This window comes from Emys orbicularis, chromosome 14 (assembly GCF_028017835.1).
Source record: "Emys orbicularis isolate rEmyOrb1 chromosome 14, rEmyOrb1.hap1, whole genome shotgun sequence".
Classification (NCBI taxonomy): domain Eukaryota; kingdom Metazoa; phylum Chordata; order Testudines; family Emydidae; genus Emys; species Emys orbicularis.
Genome location: NC_088696.1, coordinates 20,771,662 through 20,792,664, shown reverse-complemented (window position 1 = coordinate 20,792,664; position 21,003 = coordinate 20,771,662). Strand labels below are relative to the sequence as shown.

Here is a 21,003-nt window from a genome sequence, read left to right as displayed (position 1 = left end):
CCTCTCTCTTTCTCCAGATAGTAGGCAGAGATTTTGTAAGACTATCGATCCTAATAGTAACACTTTGCATCTAAGGATATTAAAGTGCTTTACAATAAAGATTAGACATTGCAGATGTTTTCTGTGTATTTTGTTTGATTAAATCTCCACATTTTGGATAATTAAACAACTGTATGGGATTGTTTACAGATGAAACTACTAGCATTTCAATTAAACCATATAAAAACATAAGCATTATTTACCATATAGGAGAGTCTCTGCTACAAAACAAGTGAACAGGAAATAGTAACCCTAGGATTTATGTGCTCTGTGAGTCTGGCAATTAGAATGCCAAGCTCTGCAATTATTTATTCCTTTAATTTGATAAGTACTGCTGGCTTTAGAGTCGTGACTAGTGCTATACTACATTTCTACTGGATTAGCAATGGCCTTTTATCAAATGACATCAACAATATTATTAAAATCTATACTAAAAATATAACTCTACCAGAGCAAGACTATGCTGTTATCAATTCAAGTTAACGTATATATCAGTATCAAAGAGCATAAATGCTTTTTTGTTGGAACATATTTTGTGGTTGAGGAGAGTCTAATTCAGATGTAGAGCTCTTCTTGTTTTTTTTCTTTGGGGGGATCATCCTTTCCTGTGCAAGACGTAGAGGCACCTTTGTCCTTAACACAGAGGTTCCTGTTTACTTGGATTTTTTGTGGGTGATGATGGTTTCACACCACAGTAGCTAAAATCATATCCAGAAATAAAGTCCTTCTGAGAGATTTCATCTAAATATGATTCATAAACTCTGACAGTGCTCCACATGTTATTCTTCTCCAGAGATTTATGCAAGAATTCTTTCATTCTCCGGTTCTCTTTGGAGGTAGATTCCCAAACTGTTTCAAGTTCACCTTCCACTTCTCTGAAAGAACAAAAATAAAAAAAGAGGATGCTGATTTCAAAAATTCAAATCGTTAGTTTAAAAGTTCATTTGTACAGTATATGCCTTTAATATTTAAACAAATAGTGTAATTGCATGATACACGTCTTCAAGTACCTGAAGTGTTTTGATTAAATTGGTCTCCATTGTGTTTAAAAAACATATTAAGTATTTAAAAAGGTTAGGAAGAGAGGATGTGATCAGAAGCAAGACATGAGTTCTGGGCTCATGCAATAACATGTTGTAAGAAACACACTATTTTGCATCAGTCTTTCCCAGCACATGGTTATGGATCCCCCTCAAAGCACTAGCCTGCGATCAAAACAGTTCTTCCTTATTCCTCCACCATTTCTGGGGAACATCATGGGTCAATTTCTCCTGTTACACCAGTACAACTCCCCATTTAAGTCGCTGAGAGTTGTACTTGCATAAATGAAGGGAGAATTCAAGCCCATGTCTGCACTTGTACTTGATTTTGCTCCCTCTCTGGACATCTATGAACATGGCACTTGTACTCTAGGGGAGAGAAAAGAAACTCTATGGATGTTTAAAGACTCTGCCAGCAAAAGTCACTCATGCAGTGAGCAGATATTACCCCCCTTCCTTAGGCATCCAATAGCATCACCTGCAGAGTGCACTTAGCCCTGAGAATAGATCCCAGCTGCTCTTGAGCACTGATACATAGGCTTTCATCAAGCCACTTCTGACAGTTTCATTGCAAATACTGCTTTTTTTAAATTGACTAGTTTTGGGGACAACATAATCTAATGTTGACACTTTGATAAAATAACCCTTTGAACAAGCCATGATGATTATCTGCCACTTGCTCTAGGATGCTAAGCATGAGAATCCTGGTAGATGGTATCTTTAGTATCTCCATTACCAAGGAAAGGAGTTGACCTCTTCCTGCACTTCACAGAGCTACCTCATTCACACAAAACTGCTCTCCAAGTGCTGCCTGATTGAATTTGACTCACTTCCCTTCTTGTCACATCTGCTGAGAACACACACAAAGTCTTGTCGGAAGGCAACTGAATGAAAATGGTTGTGATTTGATATCCGTTTGTACCCTAAGGCTTCCTCTGGTCTTGTACAGTGGTTGGCTTTTATAACTGCACTGTGGTTTTTATTTAGCATTATATGCTTTTGGATAGGCTCACAACCTACTATCTTAATAAAATGCAGGTGGCTCTCTTCTATTCCCTGTATACCCATGTGGTCTCAGATTAATGCATTCTAGATCAGCCTGTAAATAAAGGAATAAGTTGGCATAAACACTGATGTGTGAAAGTTAGAATCCTTGTATTTGAGTGTAGGATTTTTTAAATTTCGTGATAAAGATCTGTGCGACTTCCAGCTATTAAAGCATATGACCAGCTGTAATATGGCAATAAAGGTGTTTCGGCATCATAACATTTAATTGTACTACTCAATTGTGCATCTATCTACATGCTGCCCATATGCTGATATTTAATGCCATTCTCAGATGTTCTGAATTTTTCTTTTGGGATCCAATGGTCATTTTAAATCTACACCACCTCTCTCATTCATACACATGCAGCATGTATACACCGTTCACACACACAAGCCTTAAAATCTGGGCTCATTTAAATACAATGCTTGCCTAATTTTGTGCCATATTCAAAGGGTAAATATTTTGCTTTGTTTAGACTACAAATTATCCCCTCAGTTCATACTTCAGTATCCATTACTAGACTCTACCTTATTCTTGGCTGGACAAAGATTGCACAACCTCAGAAGATAAAGAACCACTGCAGAAAAAGAAAAGGAGAAAAGTATGGTGCCAATGTTGGAGGAGGAAATGGAGCAAGAAAAGAGGTTACTGCAGCACCAGTAATAAAGTAAATTATGGTATGTCTCCTTCACTCTAAACAGTGTAGTTCCTTCCACTCTATCCAAAATGCTGCTGTCAAAATCACCTTTCTCTCACTGCACTGCACTCTTGAAATCCCTTCACTAGCTTTCTCTTGCCTTCCAAACCAAGGCCCTATGCTATCCTTCCCTGCCTACGGCTCTGCCCTTTTTAATCTCTCTCTTGCTCCCCTTGCTCTGCCACGCCTCTCTTCTCACTGCCTCATTTCTATGTTTCGTACACTCTTGTCTCTGTGTTTTCTTCCACTCCATCCTTTGCATTTGGAACTTCAGAAATGGGTGAAATCATCTTAGTGAAAATTACTCTTGTACTGTGTAGATCTGTTGTAGGCCCTGCTCATTATTCAGCCAGGTAGGTATAAAAGAGAAGCTTGCTGACATTTGTAGGAACTTCACACTGCATGCCAAAGATATTCAGGAAGGGCACTAAGGCCTTGGCTACACTGGCAATTCACAGCGCTGCACTTGCTGCGCTCAGGGGTGTGAAAAAACACCCCCCCTGAGTGCAGCGCTGTAAAGCGCCAGTGTAATCAGCGCCTGCAGCGCTGCAAGCTATTCCCCTCGGAGAGGTGGAGTACTTGCAGCGCTGCGAGAGAGCTCTCGCAGCGCTGGCGGCGCGACTACACTCGCGCTTCACAGCGCTGCCGCGGCAGCGCTGTGAATCCGCGAGTGGAGCCAAGGCCTAAGACTACAGGGAAAGAGGATCCTGGATACTTACTACATTCCCAACACATTGAACTAGGGCGAGAAAATGCAAAATTTAAGAGCTGGAAGGGATTCAAAGAGTGCTAGCTGCTTAGAAAGGCAGAATGTTACATTATTTACATGAGACAGAGTTTAAGAACTAGACAATGTTAAAAATCTTTGTTTTAATAAGTTAATGCTGCTTTCCATCCCAAATTAGACAATGAAACCCACTTCAAAAGCAGGAACCTAAACACTAACCAGCAGTGCTGAACCGTGAAACTGAAACAAGGCTACATGAGACTTTTTTTTTTTTTAAAGAACTGCTTCTGGAAGTACAGATAAATATACAGAATAGAAGGTGAAGAGAGTGGGGCTGTCTCTGAGGTACAGCAGAAGTTTCAACAGGACAATTATTGTGTTCTTTCTGTTGCTTTTATGAGAGATTGAGTTCACGTCAGAATGGAAATAAAATTAGTGTTTAACGGATCGTTGAATCAAGACCTTGTTGTCAGACGCTACCGGTGTGGTGCTCTGCTCTGTTCAATGTTGATATCAATCGGCTGCGTGCGTGTGTTCCCTCTGTGTGCTGCCCCAGCTCTGCGCAGATAGCTGACACAGCAGACCCCGAGAGAACCCCCAATGACCACAGACTCTAGTAAGGTACGAAGGCACGTCGGCCAGGTTTATTGTCGAAGAGAAACACAATCTCCAGCTTTCTGTGGCAAACGAAGTCCAAGGTGCTGCTAAGGTGCGGCTAGCCAGTACTTGTGTGCTCCCTGACAATGGACTCAGCTCAGTCAGTGGCGGGACTTTCCACTGCCCCCTAGGCTGGACAAAGATATCCACTCAGGGATGCATTCTTATACACAGATACAAACAAGTTACACATCACTCCTGACGTATTGAGGTGCAACCCCACTACGTAGTAAAGTGCCGCCTTTCACCTTGTACGTGTTGGTTCGAACAAACCAACTCTATCCATCATACTCCCCTTTCGGCCCTGTCATTGGGATGGGTCAGCTTGTTCCTTGTTATGTGTGGAATGTACAAGTATGCGAATGTTCTGATATCTAGTGTTCAGTACCTTTTAGGTATGTATCTTCTTGCAGCATCAGCCCTTTCCTTGCCAGCTTCTGTGAGCAGGGCCTGCCTCTGGCTCACAGCTTAACTTTGCTTTATGTTAGCAAAGTTTTGACCATTACTTTAGTTCAGACCTTAGGCCTCATACAGGGCCTCTGATAACAAGGTTTATATCTCAGAGCCTCCTCTTACTACAGACCTTTCTTAGCCTTTCCAGGTAAATGCAGGTATTTGCATATGCTGAATGCTAGTTGCAGTCCTCTCTCCCGCTGAAATGCAAGCTGCACTACAGTGAATACCTAATGTGAGTAGCATGCAGTTGGGTCTTTTTGGATGAGAACTTAATAAACAAGACTGCATGTGACTATTTTTCATACGGTTAGGCAGAAACCTGTGTCTCCCTTTGTGTGCTCTGTGAATGAGGTAAATGTGCATGGCCTGGAGCCTCTACTTATGAAATCTCTTGGTACTTTTTGGAATGTCCTTGGCCAAATTTCTCTTCGCTGTTGTGCAGAAGGCTGTGTGCTGGCTTTCTCTAGCTGTGGTTGCATTTCAGTGTTTGTATAGAAGAAGCTAAGTATTGTTAAATTCCTTTAGTATGACAGGCCTTATAGTGTAGAAATGTGAAACATTAATAAATAACTGACCTGACACTACTCAGGGTGGGGAGAATAGCACATCTTAAATATTTTTGACTTTCTCCCTCAGACTCTCTGTAGCCACTTGGCCCAAAATGGCTTAGAATTAAAACTGTGTGTTAAAAAGGGGTTTTATGAATTCATTCTGGTATAGAGGGGTGACAAGTCTTTAAAAAAATACTCCTCCTCTAACACTTCCAGTCTCTCTGGAGCACACCTGGAAGCCTTCACTCCTACTGAAGGGGATTTCTGGAGAGTAGCTGCTGTCCCTATACCACAGAGAGCAATGTAAAACAAGCCTTGAAATGCACCTTTTCATATCTCAATTCTTTTGTGAGATTTAGTGTTAATTGTGAACTAAGTCAAAAATGAAGGTTGTATGGAGAGATTTGAAGGCTGGAAATCATTCCTGTGTCTCAGGGATAGGGAAAGTGTTCCAGATAAAATGCTTTAACAAATCTCATTAAGCAAGTATCTGCTTCTTAAATATTTAATCCTTGATCCCTGCAGGAAGTTGTGGGGAGAGAGAGTGTGTGAGAGAGAGAGAAAGAGAGAATAAATTGTGCCTCTGTTGTCTTTTGTAGCAAACTGGTCAACTGAGGGGATGCCCCATATCTACAAAATAAATTGCAGCACACTGTTTTTGAGACCATTTGTGAGTGAACGAAAACCCAGCCAGTTTTGGGAACCAGGTAAGTGAGTTGCCACCAGGGCGATGTTCTGTTTGATGCATAATTTCCAGAGGCTTATCACCTCCTGACATTTGTATAGAGAGGGTCATTCTCCCCACCCCCACCACCCCGGTCTATTTAGATAATACATGGCAGTTGTATTGTCAGTCAAGATCTGGACTGCTGAAGCTTTGACAAGAGAGAGAAAGGCCTGGCAAGCTCTGTAAATTTCCTGTAGCTTCAGGACATTAATGTGAAGCCTCACTTCCTGGTCTGTCTGTGGGCTTGTCTATAGTTACCGCGCTGGTTCGGCGGCAGGCAATCGAACTTCTGGGTTCGATTTATCGCGTCTTGTCTGGACGCGATAAATCGAACCCAGAAGTGCTCGCCGTCGACTCCGGTAATCCTGCTCGGCGCGAGGAGTACGCGGAGTCGACGGGGGAGCCTGCCTGCCGCGTCTGGACCGCGGTAAGTTCGAACTAAGGTACGTCGACTTCAGCTACGTTATTCACGTAGCTGAAGTTGCGTACCTTAGTTCGAATTGGGGGGTTAGTGTAGACCAGGCCTGTATCCCTTGCACCCATGAACTATTCAGGTGAGCGCCTCAGCCTATTGTAGACTTGTTGGTTACAACTGTCTTCATTGCAAGGGGACTGGAAAAGGTGTGTGTGTGTGTGTGTGTGGTGGGGAGATCCCTGTGCTGTCCTGGTCCATCCATCTGGTTACATTCCACAGAATGTAAGACTACAGGAGCAACTCGGACCAGCTTGTCCAGATGATGCCTGCTTGGCTGGTAAACTGACTTTAGCCATGCTTGTAAAGGACAAACTTGGAGTCCCGCATGCATGGTCACATATTTCCCTGCAGCCATGTGACCTAGCAACCTGAGGCATACTTGGGCCATGGTGGATGGGTGAGACCTGTAGCCAATGATTTTAGTGTATTCATTTATTGTGTGATGTTATAATTAATCAATATGTTATATTACATATATTCATTGTATGTTAATAAGAGTTAATTTGTAGGGTTATAAGAGTATAAGATTGATCAGTATTTAGAGGAACCAGGTATTAGACATGAGTAAGACAAGCTGAAACACAAAAACCTGTAGGTTGAGGCCTGCAAGACTTTAGCTTAGCTATTTTAGGCCTTGGAGGCAAGAAATTATTACATAAATGACTGAGAAATAACCCAATGCCCTAAGATTATGGGAAAAGGGGTACCAAGTGATAATATTGCACAAAATTACCCAGAAGATTAATATTAGATCATAAAAATACTGTAAAGGCGCATCTGTCTCACCCATGTGTCTTAACCAAGGGATACAAGTTGTGTGTCAATGCTAGTGAGAACAAAACCAACTTACACAGCCTAGAAAATTGGGGGTGCTTAAGTTTCTAGGGGACACTGACCAATAAGAGAAAAGAGGGTTAACACTTGTATGGACATGAGCAGAATGTAGGTATAGACAGAATCACATTATAAAAAGGGGATGCCCAGAACGGGAAAATTGAGCTCCCTCTGGGAGACTCCAGCAGGAACCATCCCTCTACTGATGACTAAGCTATGAGAGACCCATCAGACCCTAACACTATTGTTACAAATGTGAGTATATTTGTAACTTGTGCATAGGTCTCTATGGAATTTCTATATGCTTGGGTAATCATAACGTTAATTGTAACTTTAATAAAACTTGTAAAATGGACTGGTCCAGTGGTTCTCAAACTTTTTTTTTTTTTTTTCACGGACCACTTGAAAATTGCTGAGGGTCTCGGCGGACCACTTAATGATCTTTCCAGATGTTGTTTGTACTGTTGGCTAACTATTGTAAAGCGCTTGGATAAAAGCGCTATATAAAAAACCCTGTAATAATAAACAACTTTTTTTGTTCTACAAATAAAAGCAGAACTCATATTTTAATATCAGTAGTTTTACCTTTCTAATGCAATGGATGTGCCCTCTCTCCCCCACCGCGGCAACCCCCGAACTGCGGCTGGGAAGGAGCGCCGTCTCTTCCCAGCAGCTGCAGCCCTGGAGCTGGGGAAAGTCGCCTTTTTCTCTTGCCGCTGCAGCCCAGCGCGTCCCAAATTCCCCCCACCCCCACTTCTCACTCCACTGCCCCGAGTGAAGAGCTAAAAGGCAGATTTTTCCGCAGATTGGAGCCTGAGCTAGAGGACTTTTTTCTCCGAGGTCTATATCTCCTTTTTCGGGTTGTCAACTTGTCTAGGCTGGTAAAAAGGGTGTCTATAGTATTGCTGAGAGTATTGGATATGCAGAGTTTTATGTCTTTTCTTGGACACCAGGGCATAAATTCCCAAGGATTGGAGGGACACTCAGGAGTCATTAAATGAATGCAGTGTTCCATCAGTTTTATCCAAAAGGAAGTGCCCATCAAATGGAAGGGCTTCTGTAGTTTGCTGAATGTCAGGGGTTATACCAGAATTATATAGCCAAGATACTCTCCTCATTACAATTGCAGAGGCCAAAATCCTAAAGGAACCATCAATGATATCCAAGGCAGACCGAAGAGATGGCTTCGCAACCAGACTGCCCTCCGCCAAAAAGCCTTTGAACTGTTCCCTGGAGTCCATGGGGAATTTCTGTAAACTTTAGTTTAAAAAAAAATAATCAAATTTAGCTAACAGTGCCTGTGGATTAGTTGCATCCATTTTTTTCAGTTCTCATTTTTTGGGGGCTGACTTGAACCTCCCTTGCCTTGACCTCTCATTGGCAGCCACGACTACCAGGGAATTTTGGGCCAGATGAGCGTAAAATCTCTTAATCCCATGGCAGGCACGTGGGAAATGTTTGTCAGTGTGTTTGGCTATGGGAGCCAACAAAGCAGTTGTATTCCATAAGGCCTTTGCTGGCTCTGAAAGTGCCTCATTAATTGGGAGGCTACCCTTCTCAAGTTTGCACCTTGAAGAATATCCAACAGCTTGTGGGTATTCTCCTGTAAAAACCTGGCTTGTATAACAATCGCAGAGGCCATTCTTCAAAGCAAATTCTGATAGGATTTAAAAACGTCTGAGATTGTGAGGATGAGCCTGCGACTACTGAGTCCTCTGGGGAGGGCGAGGATAAATTGACTGGAATCAAAGTAGCCTTCTAAGACAGAGCTCATTCCTCCAACAATAGCTCATCTTGTTGGGCTGGTTGTTCAATAGGAAGAGCTTCTAGATGCTCTTCTAGTACATGAGGTTCTGATGTGGATGGTTCTGGGGATCTTCTGGAACCGGGTGGAGCTCTAGATCTGGAAGATCTAGGAATCCACTAAGGGTTTCACATCAGCCAATATAGCACTGGAGGCCAAAATGTCTCAGGCTGCACTGGCTTCTCCTTGTTGTGTGATTGGTACAAATCCTGGTACCAAGGTTGTCCCTCTTAAAGTAGCCTGGATGATTCACTGGACTTTCTGTGCCTTGGCGGGGATTAAGAAGAGCTAGGGAAGTCTGACCCAGGTTGAGAGGGGCCCTCCGAATAATCATTTGGCATAAGAGGAGCCCAACCAGGCGGGGCTACTGGATGACCCAATCTGTCCAACTCCCAGCTGGGCAGAGGTAAGGTTGGTACTGGTGGTGGTACTGCAGTCGGTAAGGTGAATGTTTCTCAAGAAGCAGGCTCTGTTGGAGGCAGTGCATAGCCTGGCATCAACACGCAGGCTGACAAAGGCCCTAGTACCGGTGCCAATGTTGAAGACTGTCTCAGGACCAATGAAAAGTGCATTTAGGTGCTGGAAGATGCAGATGAGGCAGTCTTAGATTGTGTCCCTTGCCCAGATGCTGGCAACATTCTGTGTCTGGTGCTGAAAAGGTTGAGGGCCTGGGAAGAGACGAAGGTAATAGCAGCCCTGCAGACTCCTGCATCAACGGCAAAACAGGGGCAGACAAAATGGTCCTTCGCTGCCTCATATGCCTGTGGGATTGTAGGTACTAAAACAGGCATCACTGAAACAGCTTGTGTTGGTACCAGGCTCAATGACCACCATGGCGGTTTCTTGCCTTGGTACTGGGAGACATAAGCTAATGGCCCAGTTCTACCCTGGGTACCTGGTGAATCTCATTGTTGCTCCAATCTCTTTGAGGTGGAAGATGAACTTCTCTTGGAGCAGGAGCGGCTCCTATCAGTCTTATGGGTTATTTTGCAAGGGACCTAGGGTGACCAGATCGCAAGAACAAAATATTGGGATACATATGCGGGGGGGGGGGGGACACATGGCCCTGGCTCCAACCCCTGCCACAAGCCGCGGGTCGGTCGGGGGTACACAGCTCTGACTCCCGCCGCAAGGGGGAGTGTCAGGGCTGGGGCAAGGGGTTGGGACGCAGGAGGGGTGCTGACAGCAGGAGGGAGTTTGGGTGTGGGAGGGGGCTCAGGCCTGGGGGTTGGGGTGCGGGAGGGGGTGTGGGCTCCAGGCTGTGTTTACCTCAGGCAGCTCCCCGGAAGTGGTGACATCTGCTTCTGGGTCCCAGGCAAAGGCACGGCTAGGTGGCTCTGCGCACTGCCTCACCCACAGGCACCACCCCCGCAGCTCCCATTGGCTGCGTTTCCTGGCCAATGGGAGTTGTGCAGTAGGCACTCATGGCAGGGGCAGCGTTTGGAACCCCCCTGGCCGTCCCTGTGCCTAGGACCCAGCGGGAGATGTCGCCACTTTCAGGGAGCTGCGCCGAACCAGGTAGGGAGCCTGCCAGCCCCGTCCCAACTGGACACCTGGGAACCCTACAATATCAGGACAAATGGCATCCCGATCATACATCAGTCGGGACGTAGGACAAAGAGTTAAATATCAGGACAGTCCCGATTTTATCAGGACGTCTGGTCACCCTAGAGGGACCCTACAAGAGAAAGATTGACCTCTCCTTCTCCATGAAGAGGAGTGCAAGTCCAAGGGTCTGTTTGAACTCTCTACCATAGTAATAGTTGACTATGCATGGACAGAATGATCTGGTGCCAGTGCTGAGGTAGGCCTCTGGCCTGTTCCAAGAGGTGCAGCTTGAGGTGTAGATCCCTGGAAACTTGAGTATGTTTCTTTAAGGAGTGGCAAATGCTACTCTTCTCCTTGATGTGTCCTTCCCCAAGATACAGCAATCAATGTATGTAGGGATCGCTATTAGGAATAGATACCTCACACAAAGGTCAGTGCTTAAGTCCAGAGAGTGCTGCATACCCCTGGAGCATAGCAACTACACTAACAAATAAACTAGAAAAAAAAACTGAAAACAAAGGAAACCTGTCTAAAGGATACTAACTGCTAACTATTTACAGAATTAAATAAGCTAAGAGTTAGCTATATCACAGAAAAAGGTGTGAGGAGAACCACCCACGGAGTTCCAACTCAGCTGTGAGTGGTCGTTGTCGATCCCTCAAGGTTGAGGATGATCTCTTTCACAGGTTTTATTTTTTATTGGTCCTTTGGTGACTGAGGAGTCCGATCCTTGAACCACAGGCTCATTGGCAGACTTGCAGGTGATGTTGGAAGCGGGGCCAGCTTTAGGAAGTGGGGGGCCCAATTCGAACAGTTTCGCCGGGGCCCCAGCAGGGATGACTTAAAAAAAGCCACTTAAAAAGAACCCTTTCATTTCTTCCATGTATTATTTACTTTCCATGATTATATAAATAATAACAAAATTATATATTACATACATTGTGTCATATATTAATTAGCTGATTTTCACTTTCCTATTAGGAAAATAATTCATGTTTTGATAGTTGTACAACTGATTTTCTTCAATAATGTTTATTTTATTAAAATTTATAAAAGATTTCCTTATTAATATAAAATTGTGCCCTCCCCCCCCCCCCCCAGCGCCTCCCGGCCCGCGGAAACAAACCCTGCTTCCCCAGCGCCGCCCCGCCCTGCCGAAACAGCTGTGGGCTGAAAAGGAAGGTTTTGGGCGGGGGGGGGGGGGAAGAAACTGCACACATAGGGTGACCAGATCACAGCAGTAAAATAGGACCCGACCCCTCCCCGCTCGGCCCCACCATCACACCCCTCTTCACCCCCTAGCCCCCCGCTGGCTTGCTGCGTCCCTCCTAGTCAGTCCCCCACCCACCACTTGCCTCCTTTCACCTTCTCCCTCCCTTGCCAGAAACCCCCATGCCCGCCCCTAGAACCTCTGCTGGCTCACTGCTTGCCTTTTTGCCCACCCGCCGCTTGCCCACCCGCTCCGCTCCCCCCCCCCCAGTATAAAGCCTCATTCAAAGACCCAGGGGTTACTATATTACTGCACACAGCAGTCAATCAGTGCAGTTGTAGATAAATCTCTGCATTATGCATTTTTGTATAACTTTTATATGACTTTTTATTGAACCTTGGTAATGTTATAGCTGGCCCCTAAGGTAGTATAATTAAGGTAAAAGAAAAATGTCTTTTTGCTAGAAGTAGAATAAGATCTTCCCCCCCCCCCCACTTTGTAATCAATTGACCTGTTGAATGAATGAGGTGTGAATGAGGAAGGTGTGGAAGGCAGGCACTTCCAGACAGCTGCAACCCTTGGAGAGGGGCTGGGAGCCAGCCAAGGAGAGCTTTGCCCAGGGCTGAGTGGGACAGAGTTTGGGTGCAGGCTCCAGGCTGGGGCATGGTGTGGGGTGCAGGATGGGTGGAGGGGTGCAGGCTCTGGGAGGGAGTGCGGAGGGGTGGGTGCAGGCTCTGGGTCAGAGTTTGGGGGCCGGAGAGGGGGTGGTGTGTGCTGCGGGGGAGGGGACTGCCATCACATGTGGCTTCCTTCCTCCCCTGCTGCCCCTCACCATAGCCTCGGTGGGGGATGGGGCTGCCCCTTGCCCAGTGTTTGCAGGAGTGGTGGCTGGGGGGAAACCCAGTCAAACTCTGGTTTTACTCTTTCGTTGATGGGTCACTTTAACCCCTTACAAACCCCTTCCCGCCTTTCTCACCCCCCTTTTCTACTGGGCTTGTTTGATCTTTTCGGTGGAGCCAGATGAAAACCACAAACCCCAGCGAGAGCAACAGGCTGGAAGACTAGACTGAACCCACCACCCACCCAGCCTAGTCCATCCCAGAGCCCAGGACTGAGGGCAAATGTCCCCCCACCCCCAGGCCACCTGCTTCCACTCCTGGCCTCTTCTAGCGCCGCCAGAGATTCTGTGTGGCTGCATCGGGTGGGATTTCAACCGGACCCCGCCCCTCACTAAATTCACTCCTGTTTTGCGACCACTCTGCACCAAGAGCACCTTCCTTTCCTGCCCTAGAGCTGCTGGATGGCTAGAAAGCTGAGCTGGGTGTTTGATCGATCCGGAATATTATCGTGCCCCCCCCCCCCCCAAAAAAACTTAATGTCCACACAGCTTGGGGGGGGGGCTATTCCTCCCCCCCAAAGCCGGTCTATTTTATTGTTGCAGGGCAAATGAAGGAGCCAGAGTTTAATGGAAATATTCAGCCCCTACAGTGGTCTTGCAGCAGGGGAAGCAGAGTTGATGGGAAGGGAACTGGTTTGGATAGGAGCCCCCGTCCCCCTCCTTTGCAAAATAATTTGGGGAGGGGAATCAGATCACTCCATGCCTCAGTTTCCCCTCTCTAGGGAGAGGGGGGGGAAAGATAAAAGTCTCAGCCTGCCCTGTTGCAGACCTTTCGCATTCTCCCCTCTTGATGTATTTGATTCCTCCTCCAAACCTCCCTCTCTCTCTCACCTGGAATTCCCAGCACTAAGTACTGGCTCAGGGCTTTCTTCCTGGGTTACATGATCCCGAGTTTAGTTTTGAAACAGACGCAGTCAGGCACAAACTCACCCTCAAACAGCAACACCACCGAAAACCACAAAACCAACCCAATATTACAAACCTATGGGGAATCACAGGGTCACTCACTGACCGAAGCCCCAGCAGCTGCTCAGGTGAGTGAGGTCCACTGCAGAGATTCCTGTCTCCCACCTGACCGGAAGCCCCTCGGTGTCTCCTCCAGGTGAGTGCTGGGGGGAGGGGAGGGGAAGGCTGCAAAGCACATGTGCCTTCCCCCCCCCCCCCCTCCTGACCTGCAACAGCCGCTGCTGCCTCTGCCTCAGCCCCCTGCCGGCCAGCGTCTCTCGTTGCCTAGCCGCAACAGCTGCTGCTTCCCGGAGAGCCACAGAGCTTTGCTTCAGGCAGGGACACTGCCCGATCTGCGCGGGGCCCTCTTAGGGGCGAGGCCCAATTCAGGGGAATCGGTGGAATCGGCCTAAAGCCGGCCCTGGTTGGAAGTCTGGGTTGGGCCGCAATTGCTGCGTGACAGTTGTCTGTCCTTTCTTTTCTGGCATTTTTCTGCAACCAGGGCAAGGCAATTTTCCTCAAAAATGGACATTCCCTCTCTGACAAGTCTTTGCCAGTTATCCCTATCCTGGGCTACTGTCTCCCAGTGTGTGGTGTCAACGCCACATCTCCTGATGTTTATCTTGCGAATGTCTTTAAAGCGTTTCTTTTGGCCTCCCTGTTTCCTTTCTCCTTTGGTGAGTTGGGCGTACAGCAGTTGTTTTGGTAAGTGTACATCAAGCATGTGCACACAGTGCCCACACCACCTCAGCTGGTGCTGGATAATCAGGACCTCAACACTGAAGATGTTGGCCTCTGTGAGGACGCTGGCATTAGTGCGGCAATCCTCCCACTTTATGTTGAGGATCTTCGGAAGAAAGTGCTGGTGCTGATGTTCCAGGTTTCTTTAGGTCACCTAAGTCGCACAGCCATAGAACTGTGGGATTACTACCGCTTTATAAACTAAAAGTCTAGTGTGTGTTCTGATGTTGTGATTGTTGAACACCTGGCGAGACAGTCTGCCAAAGGCAAGGCTGGCACAGTTGTTCTTTGTCAATGTAGATCTTCCTTGCTGGATCTGATGATTGACCAAGAGCTGGCTGGTGGAGAACTTTTGTTTTGCTGATGTTCACAGTTAGCCCTAGGCTTTTGTAAACTTCAGAGAAGCAATTAAGGGCTATTTGTAGATCCTCCTTTGTGCAACTACAGCACAATCATCAGCATATTGGAGTCCGGTTATTGTTGCCGTTATTACTTTATTTCTGGCACAGAGACAAGAAAGGTTGAAGAGGCTGCCGTCAATCCGATATTGGATGCCAGTGCCCTGTGGTAGACTGTCTTGGGTTAGTGTTTTCGTAGATGCTAAGAAAATGGAGAAAAGGGTGGGTGCCAGCCTTGTTTTACCCCAGTTAAGATGACCAAGGGCTCAGAGGTAGAGCCACTGCACAGGATGGAGACAGTCATCTGGTCGTGGAGGAGTCTTACAATGGTGATAAATTTGCTTGGGCAGCTCAACTTTGACATGATTTTTCACACAGCCTCACGGTTGACAGAGTAAAGGCTTTGGTCAGATCGATAAAGGCCATATACAACTCCTGGTGGTGTTCTTGACATTTTTCCTGGATCTGCCTGTGAAAATCATGTCGGTGGTGCCTTGTGTTGGTCTGAAGCCACACTGGGACTCTGTAAAAAGGAACACAGAGTCCTGTGGCACCTTATAGACTAACAGATGTATTGGAGTATAAGCTTTCGTGGGTGAATACCCACTTCGTCACTGGGACTCTGGAAATATTTCCTCTGCAAGAGGGAGCAGGCGATTGTCAGATGCTAGCAATAATCCTCCCAGTGATGGAGAGGAGGGCAATGCCTCGATAGTTGGCCCTGTCTCCCTTTTTGAAAATGGTGATGATGTTAGTATTATGTAAGTCAACGTGGATTCCTTCGGTGTTCCAGATTTTGAGGAGCAGCAAATGAAGCTTGTTAATCATTGTTTCTCCCCCCACTTTCAATACTTCAGGTGGTATGCCATCACGACCTGGTGCTTTATTGTTCTTCATTTGTTTAATTGCTTTTCAGACCTCCTCAGGTGTTGGTGGATTGGCAGGAATTTCCCAGATTTGGTGCTGCGGGATGGAGTCGATGGTGTCGTCAGTCACAGTTGAGTCTCGATTTAGAAGCTTTTGGTAGTGTTCCTTCCAGAACTCTTTGATGGATTTGTTACCTTTAAGAAGGGTACAACCATCTTCAGATCTCAGCGGTGTGAGGCCACATGAGCTTGGTCCGTAAAAGGGAACTGAACGGAGTCCGGATGGGGCCACAAGGAAGTGCAAGGTGCATGCACTGCCCTGACAGGTACTGCTGCCGAAAGCTTTTCCAGCTCCCGTGTGCTGGGCACATACAAATTTGCATCCACTCAAATACATTTTAACATCCTGGCGCATGCGGGGCAAGTTGGACTTCAACAAGTTTCAGCTGGTCACGGAGAACTCTAGGCTCCCTTCTAGGATTCATCTCTGCCAGCTAGCATATGTTAAAATCCAGTGTGCACTGTCTGCATGTAGTAACTATTATGTTTTGAAAACTATACCTTTTATTCTGGCATGGACAGGCCCTTGTTCTCTGTAATGGACTCTACCCTGGGATGGTCTAAACTCAAGGTGCTTTCTCTCCACTGGTACTTCAGCATGTTGTCTGCACAGCATTCCTAGCTCCTGCTATCCCAGGAATCAAGAGCTCAATTTGGGTTTCTCAGGTGGTTGTGCAGAGAATTAAGTATTGGGCCACCATCCAGCCTTATAACAGATTTCTTTCTTTCTAAGTGGCTGGAATACAAATAGAGAAGCAAAAAAACCTTCAGATCATAATGTGGTAGATATTTTTTTTTAATTATTATTGTTTCAGCATTCAGCCTTTAATTTCCAACAGCAAGAGCCCTCTTGAGTTGTAGTCATGCTTTGCTGAACTTCAAGGCATCAAGGTTTTAATGCAGTGATGAGACAAAACTAAGGAGGGCTCAACTCTGAACTGCAGTTTAATGCCTTCAAGGTACCTGACAAAATGAGAGGCTGAGAGGGCAAAAAAAAATAGAGATCAGAATGTAAATTCTTCGACTTGTCACTTTTCCTTCATGCATTGCTCAGTTCAGTGTTAGCTGTATTGATATATTTAAAATAATAAAAAAAAGCAAGCATATTTGAAGTCGCTAACCTTAAAAGTCAATTTGGGTTTGCACCTCTTGGAAATGGCCTCAACAGCAAAGGAGCCTTTGAAGGATCCTAAATAAAACTTAAATAAACCGGAAATAAAGCAGCTGAAGCTGCCTGCTGACTTTATTTTGGTCAAAGCATGTTGCTGTAAGGAAGTTCATCATAGATGCCCTTGGCTTTTGTTTGCACTATGCCAGAGTCTGAGTGTGGTAGCCTACAGCATATAGTGCAAGACACATCTTTGTAATGTAGCTATTCGTTCTGGTAGTCAGCTACTGAGAGGAGGGTATTATCATGAGGTTGTGGCTGGCAACAGTGGGCTAGGTCTTTCTGTCCATTGATATTATACTTGTTTTGTTTTAAATTCTTATAAATGAACCCACATGCAAAAGTATAGGGAGTCATACAAAGTTCTCCATAAATAAAACAAACTCCCAGTCCAATCCAAGATGGCAGCCCAGCACTGCTCAGAACAGGAAGAGGGTAACTTGAATTTTCTGAGCCCACTGGAACCTGAAAGTCTTTTTTTTTTTTTTTTTTTTTTTTTTAGCAGGGTGGCGGGGTCTGGCTTGCTATTGCCCTTTTCAGTTACTGGAATCTGGATTTAATCACAGCAAGGCCACCACAGTCCTCATCAATCTCCAAGGAGAACACAGAACTTGGAGGCTATAACAGGGGATCTCTTAATCCTGGGGTTCCATTAAAGGTTCACGTTTTCTCCTCTTTTTACACCACTCCTTGCCCATCTTTTCCATGTAATGCTCCTACTTCACAAGGACCTGTTACATCCCTCCAGAACGAATTTCTTCAGGTCCTGCACTGGCATTAGCATCCTGTTTTGACATTGTCTGTAAAGGCCCTTAGTTCAGTAGATTTCCTCTCATAGACCCATGCTAAACATCATTCTGTCTTGTGTGCCATCTCTTCATTTTGGTCAAGAGTTAATAATTCTACATGTAAAATTAGCATTTTAAAAGTGGACATTCCTCCAGCAGTGAATAAATATCCCAGTTCTAAACACGACTGTACAAGATAACCTTCTGTTTTTTGTCATTAACAAATGATTGCCTAACTTATTAAAGATGAAAATGCAATTAAAATCACAACTAAGCTAAAGAGTGATGAGATTGAATACCCTACTTGCTGCTACCAAAAAGTGTTAATACAGTACTAAGATGTTTTAGGAAAATGAACCCAATGGAAGGAGAGCAGAGGCAGATTCAGTGATTTTTCCCAAAATTGAACCTCAGTTTATCTCAGATCCTAATTCAGCTATCTCAGTCCATTCTGTAGTAGATAAGCATCCACAGCACAAAGACCAAACCCACAACCAGAACACTTCATGATAATTTCATCTGAAAACCTAAGGCAAAAGACTATATGGACCCTTTCCCCTGATTATATAGCATTGCAAAGTTTTGTATTGCTGCACCTTTTCTGAGGATAAACAGGAAATTTAGTCAAGATTTTCAGGCTCGTACTTTACAAGTGCAAAACAGCCATGCCATTTCTTCGGAAAGTGTAACAGCTGTGACAAATTACTATGTACTGTACCACTGCAGAGGATTTATATGATATAATATGGTGTGATCTAGAAAAATCACAGAGGAAGGAAAAGCAGTGTTCAGAAACATAAATAAGATGTGATAGCATTTACGAACCTGATTTCTTACCCTGCAGCTATATTCACAACTTAGATTACATATTTCAGATATAACATTTAATTTAAAGAAAGATGTGTGAAACTATATTCTTCATAAGCCTGCTCTATAAACAATAATAGCATCAATTGAATATCACCTATGTTAAGTGGGAAAATCACACCAAATTCTTCTGAGCTTTGTGGGGCAAAAGGTTACTGTGAATTTCCAATATTTTTGCAAGAAGGCTGTAAAAGTTAAGAAATATTGGGAATAGGAATTCTCTCAAAGGGAATCCTAAATGTCAGTTTGAAAGAACATGGAATTTGTACATTCTTCCTTTAGAAGCTATCAAAATGTCTTTAGTAAACAACTGTGACTTGAAAAACCAGGCAACTCATGTACATATATTTGACATATCTGTTATATTTAATAGTGTTATAGGGTATAATCAGTACTGTTAGACATGATCGTTAGTATAATATTTCAATATATTGATACGCCAACATATGTATATCTATATATTCATAGTAACTATATTACCATTATCTCCTTATTTCTACTTATATTTATATCTATATTTATGTCTATTTAACATAAGAACTGAATAACTTCAGAATGACCATACTGAGTCAGACCAATGGTCCATCTAGTCCAGTAGCCTGTCTCCAGTGCCAGATGCTTCAGAGGGAATTAAATGTATCGAGTAATTCATCCCGTCATTCAGTCATAGCTTCTGGCAGTCAGAGATTTAGGTTTATTTGTTTAATATATACATTATGGTAATATATTCATAACTACTTACTTGTATGTTATTTGTGACTACCTGTATCACTTTATATGGGCAGTTGTATATTTTTTTGCTTCTACCCACAGTTAAGGTTTATACATTTATAATATGTGTATGGTAATAATATATTCATATTTATTTATTCGCACACATCATCATTTGTCACTTCATGTTTACCTTTTTTCATTAGTCTATTGGTATATTTATAAGCCATGTGCATGTCAACATTTATATACTATATACTATTACTTATACATTGATATCTGTGAAGCAATCGGTTCTTCAAGTGCTTGCACATGTCCATTCCAGGTTTGTGTGCACCCCAAGGACAATTGCTGGAAATTTTTCCCTCAGTTGTATCCATCGGATTGGCTCTGGTGCCCTGTGGTGCCATGAGCTCATAGAGCCAATATAAAGGGCCAGGCCTGGGCCCCGTCAGTTCCTCCTTATTGCCCAGGGCAGTTGCTGGAACTGCAATTTTTGCTTCAGCAAATTTTCCAAGTGATTTTCGCTGTTTTTTATAGTGTACGTAGTTGAATTAGTTGTAAATAGTTAGTTTTTAGTCAGGAAGTGTTTGGAGTTTCTTCTCCATCAGTTATTGGAGCTCATTTGTTACCTGAAGCTGAGGCATGCCTCGGTCACCGGGCTTCAAGCCCTGTCCCTCCTGTGGCGAGGCGATTCCCCTGAGCGACCCGCATTCCAGTTGTCTGAATTGTCTGGGAGAGACTCATATAGGGGACAGCTGCCAGATCTGCAAAAATGCAACCTCACACAAAAATGGACTGGGAGGCAAAACTGACATACTAACGTGAGTTGTCAGCAGGGATTGAGCCCAGGACATTCAGATCCACAGCATAATCCTCTATTATTTGAGCTAAAGGGATAACCCATGGCACAAAGAAACTGTTGTTTATGTGGACCAGACCCTAGAGCGCGGTGTGTGATATACTCTTCGTTAGTGGCTTACATAGCTACTGGTTAGACAGCAGTGGAATGTCAGGTATCTGGATACCAGGGTTCCTTTACTGGCTCTGGTTCAATGGGTAGAGCAGGGATTGCAGGAAGTATAGCTAAGCAGTTAGATTTGGCACATTTATTCTTAAAGGGTGGTTAAGGGAAGAAGATGTGAGTCTGTTACGTTAGAGGTATGGGTTCTGTTTCCAGATAGAGGTATAAGACCTTATTCAGTTTATGAATGGCAGAAATATTAATATTGATCTTTGGAAGAAGTGAGCCTAGTAATCATAGCTCTTCCCAGTCCAGTGCTCCTTTCTCTAGGCTAGAAGGAATTTTCTGAACAGGGATCTCTGTCGTAAGACTGCCAAATGTGTGACGGTCATGCAAGAGGCATAACGCTTGGCTATCTATGCTGTACGGCTATTTTGAATGATCTTGGTTCCTTTAATTACATTGATTGAGGTGTTAAAATGTGTGTGTAGGAGAAAAAACTATTTTTGCACAGGTTAAAGCACCATGGTTTAAATATGCTCTCCTTGACCCTTTTTTAGTATCATCTTGAATTGGAAGGTTGACCATTTAGAAACTTTTTATTTAAGAGACCCTGTTGCTCCATGAAAGCTTTGTATATTGCTTTAATAATATATTTTAATAATCCTATGTGACTCCATTTAAGTGGTTTTTTTTTTTTAACATACAAAGATTTAAAATGGCAGTCATTTTCATGAAGACTGTTTCTGACACTGTTGTAAATGCAGGCTGAATATGGTCCCCT

At 44.4% G+C, this 21,003-nt stretch overlaps 1 protein-coding gene across 1 annotated transcript in view; it reads right to left on the bottom strand.

Annotated features, from left to right (window-relative positions):
• Nucleotides 1–673: 673 nt before the first annotated feature.
• Nucleotides 674–21,003, bottom strand: part of CEP89 (centrosomal protein 89) — a 119,631-nt gene continuing 99,301 nt past the window's right edge. The window contains exon 19 of the mRNA XM_065416474.1: nt 674–914. Within this exon, the coding sequence (XP_065272546.1) occupies nt 674–914 (241 nt within the window). The remainder of the gene's footprint in view (nt 915–21,003) is intronic.